This window comes from Zonotrichia albicollis, chromosome 30, assembly GCF_047830755.1.
Source record: "Zonotrichia albicollis isolate bZonAlb1 chromosome 30, bZonAlb1.hap1, whole genome shotgun sequence".
NCBI classification, from domain to species: Eukaryota; Metazoa; Chordata; class Aves; order Passeriformes; family Passerellidae; genus Zonotrichia; species Zonotrichia albicollis.
In genome coordinates this window covers 3,447,813-3,460,207 of record NC_133848.1, presented here as the reverse complement: position 1 = coordinate 3,460,207, position 12,395 = coordinate 3,447,813, and the positions used below count along the sequence as shown (strand labels likewise).

The window sequence follows — 12,395 nt, the reverse complement described above, 5'->3', positions numbered from 1 at the left end:
TTGCTGCAGAGCAGGTGGGCACAGGGCAACCCCAACTCCCCTGGGGTAGAATTGAGCCCCCCCAGCTCTTCCCCATGCTGGGGTCTCCCAGCTCTGCCCACCCTGAGCCAAGAGCCTCCATCCTGGCGCTGTGGGAGTGCCAAGGAGCCAAACCAGGGGTGCCACAGCCCTCCAGCCCCCCTTTCCTGGGAGTGAGCTGGCATTTTGCACTATAAATAACATTTCAGGCTTCTCCCCTTCCTCAGGGCATCAGTCCAGGGCTGTGAGGGGCAAAGCCATGCCCTGGGCAGCAGGGCAGGCAGGGAGGGAACAGCAGGGAGCAGAGGGTGCCAGGGGGTCCCCGCTCAGCCCAGGATGTCCAGGTACACAGGGGGTGTCTTGACGAGGGCCTGGAGGCGGCTGTGGATCTCCTTGATGGGCTGGCGCTGCTGGGGCTCCCTGTGCCAGCAGCTCTGCATGATGCCATAGACCTCGGAGGGGCAAGTGCGGGGCCGCTCCAGCTGCCGGCCCTGCGTGATGCACTCGATGGCCTGCGGGGACAGGGGTGGAGGTGGGATCCTTGCTCTGGGTACCCCTTAGGGGGGCTGTCACCGTCCTCCCTGCCCCAATCTGGGTACCCCAGAGTCTGTTAGCATCCTCCCTGCCCTGCACGATGCACTCGATGGCCTGCGGGAACAGGGGTGGAGATGGGAGCCCCTGCTCTGGGTACCCCTTAGGGGGGCTGTCACCATCCCATCCTCCGTGCCCCACCCTGGCTACCCCTCTTGCCCTGCTCTGGGTACCCCTTACGGGGGCTGTTCCCACCCTCCTTGCCCTACTGTGGGTACCCCCAGGGGCTGTTACCATCCTCCTTGCCCTACTCTGGGGCGGTCACCATCCTCCTTGCCCCACTCTGGGGGTGTCACCATTCTCTTTGCCCCACTCTGGGTACCCCAGGGGGCTGTTCCCATCCCATCCTCCGTGCCCTACTCTGGGTACTCCTCTTGCCCTGCTCTGGGTACCCCAGGGGCTGTTCCCACCCTCCTTCCCCTGCTCTGGGGGTGTTCCCATCCTCCTTGCCCTACCATGGGTACCTCCAGGGGGCTGTTACCATCCTCCCTGCCCCACTCTGGGTCTGTTACCATCCTCCTTGCCCCACACTCTGGTACCCCCAGGGGCTGTTCCCATCCTCATTGCCTGCTCTGGGGGTGTCACCATCCTCCCTGCCCCACTCTGGGTACCCCCAGGGGGCTGTTCCCATCCCATCCTCCGTGCCCCACTCTGGGTACTCCTCTTGCCCTGCTCTGGGTACCCCCAGGGGCTGTTCCCATCCTCATTGCCTGCTCTGGGGCTGTTCCCATCCTCCCTACCCTACTCTGAAGGCTGTTACCACCTTCCCTGCCCTGCTCTGGGGCTGTTACCATCCCCCTTGCCACACTTTGGGGGTGTCACCATCCTCTTTGCCCCACTCTGGGTACCCCCCAGGGGCTATTTCCATCCTCCCTGCCCCACTCTGGGGCTGTTACCATCCTCCTTGCCCCACCCTGGGTACCCCAGGAGCTGTTACCATCCTCCCTGCCCTGCTCTGGGAGTGTTCCCATCCTCCTTGCCCCCCAGCTCGCTCACCTCAGTGTTGGACAGTTGGTACCAGGGCTGCTTGCCGTAGGTGAAGATCTCCCAGAGCACCACGCCGAAGCTCCAGATGTCGCTCTCGGTGGTGAATTTGCGGTACAGGATGCTCTCAGGAGGCATCCAGCGGATGGGCAGCATGGTCCTGCCCCCCACCTGCCCACAGCAGGGCTGTCAGCACGGCAAGGACCCTCCTGCTTCCCTTCCCTCACCCCTCAATCCCCAGGTTTGATGTTAGGATGAAATTTTTTACTCTGAGGGAGGTGATGCCCCGAGAAGCTGTGGCTGCCCCATCCCTGGAGATACTCAAGGTCAGGATTTGGAGCCAGCAACCTGTTCTTTTGGAAAGCATCCCAGCAGGTTGAGCTGGATGGCTTCCAAGCCTCCTTTCCAACCCATTCTGTGGTTAAATATGGATGTGAGGAGAAGGGGTGGGAGGAAACAGCCACGAGGGAAATCGAGTGTGGCCTCCCAAGCCAGAGCAAAGGGGAGGCAGGAGCAGCTCACCCGGTAATAGTCGGTGCTGTAGATGTCCCGGGACATGCCGAAATCCCCGATTTTCACCACCAGCTCGTGGCCCACCAGGCAGTTGCGGGTGGCCAGGTCCCGGTGCACGAAGTGGAGGGAGGCCAGGTACACCATGCCCGAGGCGATCTGCGTGGCGATGTGCAGCATGTGCCCCAGCGCCAGCGGGCCCCGCGGCTGCCCCGGGCCCTGCTCCAGGATCTTGGCATCGGGGCCGTGGGATCTGTGGGGCACAGGGGCTGATTGGGGCGTGGGGTGGGTGGGAGAGAGCACAGCTTCTCAAATTTCCAAAAAAATTCCCATTTTTCCAAAAAAAATCCCATTTTTCCTGGGAAGGCAGCGAGCCCCGCGGCTGCCCCAGGCTCTGCTCCAGGATCTTGGCATCGGGCCACGGGACCTGAGGGGCACAGGGGCTGATTGGAGTGTGGAGAGAGAGCACAACTTCTCAAATTTCCAAAAAATTCCCATTTTTCCAAAAAATTCCCATTTTTCTTGGGAAGGCAGCGAGCCCTGCTCCAGGATCTTGGCATTGGGGCCGTGGGATCTGTGGGACAGTGGAGCTGCTGGGAGCGTGGGATGGGTGGGAGAGAGCACAACTTCCCAATTTTCTAAAAATTCCCATTTTTCCTGGGAAGGCAGTGAGCCCCGCGGCTGCCCCAGGCTCTGCTCCAGGATCTTGGCATTGGGGCCATGGGACCTGAGGGGCACAGGGGCTGATTGGAGTGTGGGGAGAGAGCCTAACTTCTCAAATTTCCAAAAAATTCCCATTTTTCTTGGGAAGGCAGCGAGCCCTGCTCCAGGATCTTGGCATCGGGGCTGTAGGATCTGTGGGGCACAGGGGCTGATTGGAGTGTGGGGAGAGAGCACAGCTTCCCAAATTTCCAAAATATTCCCGTTTTTCCTGGGAAGGCAGCGAGCCCTGCTCCAGGATCTTGGCATCGGGGCCATGGGATCTGTGGGACAGAGGAGCTGCTGGGAGCGTGGGATGGGTGGGAGAGAGCACAACTTCCCAATTTTCCAAAAAATTCCCATTTTTCCTGGAAGGGCAGTGAGAAGCACAGAATCACTGGGTTGGAAGATGCCTTCAAGATCATCAGCCCCAACACGTCAACTAAGCCCTGGCACCCAGTGCCACATCCAGGCTTTGTTTTAAACACATCCAGGGATGGTGACTCCATCCCCACACAGCGAGAGGGAGAGAAAACAATTATTATCTCTATTCACTGTTCCTGTTTTTGCACACGTGGAATGTGTTATGGAGATCGTTTACCCAAAGAGGGTTGGTTATTAGACATGGGTGAAAGTTGTTTTGAGTGATTAGCCAGTCACTCAAAGCTGTGTCTGACTGTCTGGAGACAGTAATGGATTTTTCTTTAGTATAGTAGAGAAATATATAAAAATAAATATATAAAAATATATAAATATATAGAAAAAATATAGAAAAAATATATTGAAATATATACAAATATATATAATATATTGAAATATATAAAATAATGAAATATATAAAATATAAAAAATATAGAAATGTATTTCTATATAGAAATATATATAAATACATAGAAATTTATTTTTTCTTTTTAATATGTAATTTAGTTGGGATTAGTGTAATATAGCTTAGTAAAGCAATTGTGCACACACACAGGGAAGGAACACACACAAGGAGGGCACACACAGCTGTGCAAGCACAGGGGAGGGCACACGTGTGTGCACGTGCGCAGGGGAGGGCACATACACACACATGTGCACACACAGGGGAAGGCACATGTGTGTGCACACACTCAGGGAGGGCACACACACCCATGCATGCACATGGGATGGCACACGGGTGTGCACATGCACAGGGAGGGTACACGTGCACACACACAGGGAGGGCACACGTGTGTGCACATGCACAGTGGAGGGCACACACACGTGTGCACACACATGGGGAAGGACACACACCTGTGCACACATACATGGAGGGCACACACACCTGTGCACACACATGGGGAGGGCATGCATACTTGTGCACACACACAGGGAGGGCACACACAGATGTGCACACACAAGGAGGGCACACACACCTGTGCACACACACACGGAGAGTATGTACACCTGTGCACACACACAAGGAGGGCATGCACGCCTATGCACACACACAGGGAGGGCACTCGCACCTGTGCACACATGCAGGGCAGGGCATTCACACCTCTGCACACACATGGAGAGGTCACACACACCTGTGCATGCACACAAGGAGGGCACACACACAGGGCAGGGCATTCACACCTCTGCACACACACGGGGACGACACACGCACAGAGGAGGGCACCCACACCTGTGCACACACACAGGGAGGGCATGCACACCTGTGCACACACAGGGGAGGGCACACATGAGTGTGCACACACATGGGCCCTGAAGAAGACAGAATGTCAGGGTGGAAGGTGGTGTGTCAGGGCACACGGCAGCGTGCCAGGGCACACGGGCAGGGTGTGAAAGCAGCACCGTGCGTGCAGCGGGGCGTGCGAGCCCGGCCGGGGGCCAGCGCGGCTCCGCCCGCCCGCAGCCCTCGGTGCCTTTGATGCCGAGCGCTGCTGACAGCCCGGCCGGGGCGGCCGTGGCCGGGGGCTGGGGGAGCTCTGCTCGGCAGAACCATTAATGCCAACTCCCATAACAATAATCATAAAAGCCACGTCTCAGAGCTCCTCACGCGGCCACTAAAGCGATGCCTCTGGCAGCCCCCCCCGTCTAGCAGCAATACCTGGGGGGGCAATCGAAAAGTCTCTGCTTATTCCAGCTGATGGCCAATCTCTCTCTATTTAAGCCTCTCAGACAGCTAATCTAATCAATATTGCAAGGAGGGCTGCATTAGCAGGGAGCAGGCTGGCTGCGCTGATGGAGAGGCAGATGGGGGGCTCCTGTCCCCCCCGCTGTCCCACCTGAGGAAGCGGTTGAGGTCGCCGTGCTTCATGTACTCGAAGACCATGATGAGGGGCTCGCCCTCGGTGCACACGCCGTAGAACTTGACGATGTGCTCGTGCTGCAGCACCGTCAGCAGCTCGGCCTCGCGCTGGAAATCCAGGCGGGCGCTTTCCGTCACCTCCTTCAGCGCCTGCGGGGACACGGCATCAGTGACACCCACCCCAGGGACCCCCTCACCCCCTCATCGTGCCCCCTCCTCACCTTCACGGCCACCAGCATCTTCTCCTGCTCCGGGAGGAGGTTGTAGCACTCGGCCAAGAAAACCTTCCCGAAGGCGCCCTCGCCCAGCTCCCACTTGAGCACGATGTCCCTCCTCTGTACGTGGTGCACGCCTGGGGGGACCCCCACCCGTCAGTGCCCCCCAGCCCGGGTGTGAGCAATGAGGGGTGCTCGGGGAGCACAGTGCCCAGCCCAAGCCTTACAGGCGTTGCAGAAATACTGGGGGTTCTCGATGAAGTTGCTCTTGAGCCCCTCCAGCTTGCTCTCAGCCGAGGAGAGGGGGCTGCTGCCCAGGTTCATGAAGTGCAGGGACATGGCCAGGTCATCCTCTCGGGCCAGCACGGCTGAGCCTTGTGGGGACAAGGACAAGGCCATCAGGGGGTCCCCCAGCTCTCCTCCTCCTCCCCCCAGCCTGTGCAGGCAGTGCCAGGCTCTGCCGAGCATCCCCCTGCTCGCCCGGCCCCCGGGGGCCAGGCAGCCCGATCAAAACCATTTAGAGGCTGAATCCATTCCAGGAGTGAATTAGCAGCTGCTGCCCGCGCTCCCGGGGGAGCCAGCACCTCTCCAAGGGTGTCCCCCCCACCCACAGCCCCTCTTCCCACACCTGTGACCCAAACCAGGTGCCACAGGGACGTGGGGACGGGGCTGTCCCCGTGTCACAGCCCCAATATCGAGTCACCAGGCTGGGGGCACTCACGGTTAATGCCGAACTTGGAGCGGCGCCCACACTTGTTGAGCAGGATGAGCATGACAGAGAGGGAGAGGCAGGCGAACACAGCCAAGGCCACGGCCACTGAGACCTGCTGGCAGCGAGGACAGATCAGGCCAGGTCGCACCAGGGATGGGAGCAAACTGTGAGATGGTGACAAACCCCAGGGGCTGCCACAGGGGACACTGAGGCACGGAGAGTCTGTCCATCCCCTTTGTATAACCCACATCCCCGAGAGCTGGTTTGGCCACCAAGACCTGCTGGCAGTGAGGACAGAGATCAGGAGCAGGTCCCACCAGGTCCCTTTTGTCAACCCATGGGATGGGAACAACCCCATGAGATGGTGACAATCCCCAGGGGAAACTGAGGCACTGAGAGTCTGTCCTTCATCCCCATTGTATAACCTACATCCCCAAGTGCTGGTTTGGCCACCAAGACCTGCTGGCAGTGAGGACAGAGATCAGGAGCAGGTCCCACCAGGTCCCTTTTGTCAGCCCGTGGGATGGGAACAACCCCATGAGATGGTGACAGGCCCCAGGAGGTGCCACAGGGGAAACTGAGGCACTGAGAGTCTGTCCTTCATCCCTGTCATATAACCCACATCCTACTCAGTCCTCTAGGGATTTGTGCCACCCTCTTGCAGGTGTCTTGGTCCCCCCATCCCACACTGCAGAGCATCTCCTCACCCCAAATGTGTGCTCATCTGTTGTCTCCACAGGCCCCTCCAGCGAGCTGTTCCTGGTGCCTGGGGCAGGGAGAGGGTGTAGGGTGAGTGTGGGGTCCTCATCCTCCCCAAAAAAGGCCCCGGAAGGACCTGGACACCCCAGGATGGGCAGAATGCCCAGTTTAGGGGAGATGGGGCAGCAATCCTGGCCACTCACCCCGTGGGGACAGAGACACTGGAGCAGCCCAAAGGGAGAGAAAGGAGAAACACTTGTTATCCCTCAGGTGGGAGCAGCCCATCCTTGGGGGAAACTGAGGCACACCAGTGTAGACAACAGGCAGAGCCAAATACAACCCATCCTGCACTCCAGGTGTGACACAGCTCCTCGGTAGGATGGGGGACACCCCAGGCAGCCCCTGGCACTGGCACCTACCTGGGATGGGCTCCTCGGGGCTGAAGCTGAAGGGGTTGTCCATGAAGCGCACCTGGATGCTGCGGGAGGCCCAGCCCAGGGCGTTCTCCACCACCAGGGTGTAGTTGCCATTGTTGACGTGCGTGGGACGGTTGAACTGGAGGCAGCCGTGGAGCACGGTGGAGTTGTGCTCGTACTCCATGACAAAGGTGTGGATGTAGGGCCCTTCCTTCAGGGCCGTGTTGTTGAAGAGCCAGCGGATGTCGGGGACGGGGTTGCCATCCACGGAGAAGGGGATGCACCAGAAATGCCGGGGGATGGCGGTGTCCAGCAGCAGGATCACGGGGGGAACTGGCACAGACAGGGCTGGGTGGGTTCCTGGGCCAGACCCCCACTCAGCCCCCAGCCCCCAGCCCAGCCCCTTCTGGGCTCCTCACAGGTGACGTTCAGCACCACGCTGTCCTCTCCCAACCCCGCCGCGTTCTCTGCCCGGCACAGCAGCTCCTTGTGGTTGAGGTGAGAGGAGACGTTGCTGATCTCCAGGACGATCTCCCAGTCTGAGAGCTGCAGGGAACACCAGGGGTGTTGGAGCAGATGCCACCCCTCAAGCCTGACCAGCTCCTGCATCCCTCCTGTGCCCACCCCACCGGTGAGAGGATGCTGGGGGGCTGAGCTTGCCTTGGTGACAGCGAGCAGCTCGGATCCCACCTCGGTCACCACCCACTCTGCGGTGGCCGCTGGGCTGGCACTGATGTGGCAGGTGAGGTTGACACTGTCCCCTTGGCTCAGCACCACCTCGGGGGGCTCGATGTGGACACTTGGGGGGTCTGCAGGGACAGGAGGGTGAGCCATGAGTGTCCCTGTGTGCCCAGGCTCAGGACAGGGGACAAAGGCATGGCCAGGCACGTACCACAGGCGTGGAGAGCCTGGCTGCCCAGGGCCACGGGCACGCTGCCCTCCCAGCAGAGCAGGGACTGGTTGCCCAGCTCGGCCCGGCTGCTGTTGTGCCACAGCTGCAGCCAGCGGAGCCCACAGGAGCAGTTGAAGGGATTTCCCACCACGATGCTGAGATGGAGCAGGGAAGAGAACTCAAAAGGATTCCAGGCCCCACACGTTCGTGTGTGTCCCAGCAGAGTCAGTCAAGGCTGCACTTGGGCACTCCCAGCCTCCAGCTTTGTGTCACACATGTCCCATGTGCCACCCCTGTCCCTGTCCCCACACCCGTGGATGTGAGAGCCACCATCTCACCGAGCATCTCACTGCATCCCCAGCTCTGTGTGTGTCACTGGAGGGGCACATCCCCAATGGGAGGTGCTCCACACCCACCTCCCCCTTCTCTCTCATCACTCACAGCTCTTGCAGGGGCAGATGCCAGAAGGTTTTCCAGGAAAGGCTTTGCAGGGCATTGGAGGAGAGATTCCTGTTGGGACAGCCCCCATCAGCCACCCCTTCCCATCCAACAGAGGTGGCACGGCGCAGCCCCGGGGCTGTCACACCGTGACCAAGCAAAACCAGCTCTGCCAGGCATGCCACCAGCCCTCAGGACCCCAGAACAGGGTCCCCATCCGTTTTTGGGGTACCCCACCCTCATTGGGGCAGCACAGAGCTCCCGAGGGCAGCAGCTGCCTGCTCTCCTGCTCAGATCGATGGTTTCCCACTCAGCAGCAGTGGGGAAACTGATGTGCCCGGGGGCAGTGATGGGACACCATCGATCCTGCCTGGGCACGGGGACACGGGGACAGGCCACCCTGCAGCGGGCACAGCCCCCGGGGCACCAACGGGGCACGGTGTGAAGGGAGGGGATGGGGAAGGGCAAGGGGAGACTCACACGTGGCTCAGCTTGGGGGTGTCCAGGAAGGCATCGGCAGAGATGTGCTGCAGCCCCGACCTGGAGATGGTGCTGAAAGGAGGGGAGGGTGAGCACCTGGGAGAATCTCTGCTCTGGGAGTGATCCCTGGGACTCCTGGCAATGGGATTGAGCTCTGGGGATCCTCCTGTCCAACCCCCTCATTTCTCTGTGCAGGGACCCCATCGCTGGGATGCTCACAGGTTCTCTGCTCTGGGAGCGTCCCTGTCACTCCTTGCAGTGGGATGGAGCTCTGGAGATCCCCCCATCCACCACAGCCCTTCCCTCCCCTCATTTCCCAGTGCAGGGACCCCACCCCGGGGTGCTCACAGGTTCTCTGCTCTGGGAATGTCCCCTGAGAATTCTGGCAGTGGGTTGAGCTGTGGGGATCCCCCCATCCACCACAGCCCTTCCCTCCCCTCATTTCCCGGTGCAGGGATCCCACACCGGGTTATTCACAGGTTCTCTGCTCTGGGAGCATCCCCTGCAACTCCTGGCAATGGGATTGGGCTCTGGGGATCCCCCACTCCGTCCCACTCATTTCCCCATGCAGGGACCCCATCCCCGAGGTGCTCACACTCTGGGAGTGTCCCCTGCGACTCCTTGCAGTGGGATTGAGCTCTGGGGATCCCCTCCCTCCACTCCCCATGTTTCCCCATGCAGGGACCCCACCCCGAGGTGCTCACAGGTTCCTGAGGTCCCGCAGTGTCCTGGTGTCAGCTCGGCTCAGGGTCCTGAGCGCCGGCTGGTTCTCAATGACGCTGGAAGGCAAAGGAGGGGGCTCAGCGGGGCAACTCACGACCCCGTCATGCCCCAAAGAGTGAGGTGAGAGCTCTCCCACTCCCCAGGCTGTGCCCACAGCCGGGAATGGGGACAAGGATGGAGCTGAGCCGCCCCACCGTGCCTCAGTTTCCCCTGGGATGAGCTGGGAAGAAGGGGGATGGCAGTGGGTGATCCCGATGGTGCTGAGCCCCTGGTCAGTGTGAACTGTGCAGGATCAGGGCTGAGCCACCACCTGGAGCCCACACAGGATAGGTCTGCTGGGTCTCATCCCCCTAATCCTTTGGGTCCCCAGGGTGTCCTGCACTGTGACAGGGACACTGCTGTCACTGTCCCCCCACCCTTGTCTCCAGGCAGGAGGTGAAGAAAAGCCCCTTTGGGAGCAGGTGGAGGATTTTTCCCTGCCCCACCCCACTCCTGTGAACCCCAAACAACAGGGCTTGGTTAATTGGGGTTCAGATCCACACCAAGGAGGGTTTTGGTGCCCCTGACCCCGGTGAGGATGGGATGAGAGCAGCTGGGATGGCTGGGGGTCTCTCGAGGACCACCATCCCCACCACCAGCCACGCCACCCCACCCCACGAGCCAGCGAACAAAGAGCTGGCAGCGCCTGTGGCGCAGCATGTGGGGAAACTGAGGCACGGAGACACCGCAGCCAGGCCCCAGCAATGCGGCACAGGCAGGGCTCTGGGCTGGGGGGAACCCCAGCAATTGGGGCACTTTGGTGTCCTGCAGCACCCCGTCACCCCAGCACCCTCCTGTCTCTGCTGGCTCCAGCCCTGGTCTCCCCACCACACATCCTGCAGCAGGGGAAGGAGTGGGAGCAGAGCAGACCCCCCAAAGCAGCAAATTTGGGGTGTGCCCCCCCAGCGTGCCCACCCACAGCCCCCAGGGCACAGCGACAGCTCCAACAGGATGGGGACAAGCGGCTCCCCACAGCCCTGCCCTGCCCAGCACAGTGTGGGTGCACCCTCAGCGTGTTGGCATCGCCACAGAAGGGGGTGAAGAGCTGCCCCCAGCCTCTCACTTGCTCCCTGGGGGGATGCTGTACCCCCCCACCCCATTTTGCAGCCCCCAGTTCCTCCCAGCAAGCAGCTGCTCTCTCCACAGCCATCCCAGCCCATCCAGCCATCCCTGCCCATCCAGCCATCCCTGCCCATCCAACCATCCCTGCTCCTGCCCCGGAGCAAATCACCTCCATCATCCCCATCACCACCCGGTCCACCAGCTCTGCTGCCCCCAGCCACAACCACCACCGTCCCCGTAGCTCCCAGCCCCTCTGCCTGCTCCCCAAAATCCATCACTCCCGACCCATCACCTCCATCGCTCCCAGCCCCATCACCTCCATCGCTCCCAGCCCCATCAGCTCCATCACTTCCAGCCCCATCACATCCATCCCCAAGCTCTGTCACTGCCAACTCCATCGCTGCTTCAGCATCATCACCACATCCCTCACCCTCGTCACCCCCAGCCCCTCTGCCTGCTCCCCGATCTCTGTCACCCCCAAATTTGTCATCCCCAGCCCCAGCCCGGTCCCCCCAGCCCCACCGCGCTGTCCCATCGCTCTGCCCGCTGTCTGAGCTCCATCCCCCGACCCCCGGCCCCACTCACACGTCGGTGAAGCCGCCGCTTCCCAGCAGCGAGGCCAGGCTGCTCACGGTGTCGGGCTCCCGGCAGAGCAATATCCCGGCCCCGGGGCAGCGGCAGGGCCGGGGGCAGGCACCGGCAGCGCCCGGGGCTGCCGGGGACAGCGGCAGGAGCAGCGCGGCCAGGCAGAGCCAGGCGGGCAGCGGCGGCATCGCGGGGCCGGTCCCGGTGCCGGTGCTGGCTCCGGTGCCGGTGCTGCCCGTCCTGGCTCCCGGTGCCCGTTCTGGTCCCGGTGCTGCCGGTGCCGCCCTCCCTCGCACTTGCCCGGCAGCCCGAGCACGGGGCCGTGCGGGGCTTTAAAAGCAACAACACGGACCGGCCTCCCGGGAGGGGCCGGCACCGGCACCGCCCCCGGCCCGGCCCGAGACACCCCCGGCCGTGATTCACCGGCACCGGGAAGGCTCCGAGCCGGGAGAGGGGGATTCCTCACACGGGCACCGACCATGGAGCCCGTCTGTGCCCTGTCCGTGCCATGCCCGTGCCCTGCTCATTCCCTGCCCGTTCCCTGTCTGTGCCATGCCCGTGCCATGCCCGTTCCCTGCTCATTCCCTGCCCGTTTCCCTGTCTGTGCCATGCCCGTGCCATGCCCGTGCCATGCCCGTTCCCTGCCCGTGCCCTGCTCATTCCCTGCCCGTTCCTTGCCCGTTCCCTGTCTGTGCCCTGCCTGTGCCCAGTCCATGCCCTGCCGCCACCCTCCCTGCACCCTGGCACCCTACACCGGCACCCCCAGCCCCACTAAGCAGATCCATCCCACCAAATCCCCCAAACTCCCACCAAACCCCACACACCACACCCGCTCCAGGACCTGGCTCAGGGCAGGCTGCAGCACAAGGGACAGGGCTCATCAAGACCCCGAGGGTCACCTACTGTCCCCCGAGCTGTCACAGCCCCCAAATCTCCAGGCGTGGTGGCTTTGCCTGGATCAAGCTCTCCCCAGCACCTCGGAAGTGCAGAGATGCTGGAGATGGGGACACGCTTGGTGGCACAGTGGCCCTGTCCCCAACTGTCCCCTCCCACC

At 61.5% G+C, this 12,395-nt stretch overlaps 1 protein-coding gene across 1 annotated transcript; it reads right to left on the bottom strand.

Moving 5' to 3' along the window:
- NTRK1 (neurotrophic receptor tyrosine kinase 1) lies at positions 1–11,678 on the bottom strand. Its single transcript, XM_074529319.1, has 17 exons — positions 11,342–11,678; positions 9,637–9,711; positions 8,933–9,004; positions 8,456–8,524; positions 8,015–8,169; positions 7,783–7,931; positions 7,542–7,668; positions 7,126–7,455; positions 6,910–6,927; positions 6,715–6,773; positions 6,017–6,119; positions 5,523–5,669; positions 5,302–5,432; positions 5,058–5,230; positions 2,116–2,356; positions 1,606–1,764; positions 1–530 (listed from the first exon to the last, which is right to left on the bottom strand). The coding sequence occupies exons 1-17, from the start codon at positions 11,527–11,529 to the stop codon at positions 345–347; spliced, it is 2,382 nt and encodes a 793-aa protein (XP_074385420.1). The 5' UTR covers positions 11,530–11,678; the 3' UTR covers positions 1–344.
- Positions 11,679–12,395: the final 717 nt, after the last annotated feature.

What these genes read in the sequence shown, in the direction of transcription:
- NTRK1 (XM_074529319.1), bottom strand. Translation starts at nt 11,529, where the DNA reads ATGCCGCCGCTGCCCGCCTGGCTCTGCCTGGCCGCGCTGCTCCTGCCG. An exon ending in AGCTGCTCGCTGTCACCAAG is followed by an intron (nt 7,669 to 7,782) that starts GCAAGCTCAGCC and finishes TGTTCCCTGCAG; the next exon opens with CTCTCAGACTGGGAGATCGT. An exon ending in GACCTCAACCGCTTCCTCAG is followed by an intron (nt 2,357 to 5,057) that starts GTGGGACAGCGG and finishes TGTGCCCCACAG; the next exon opens with ATCCCACGGCCCCGATGCCA.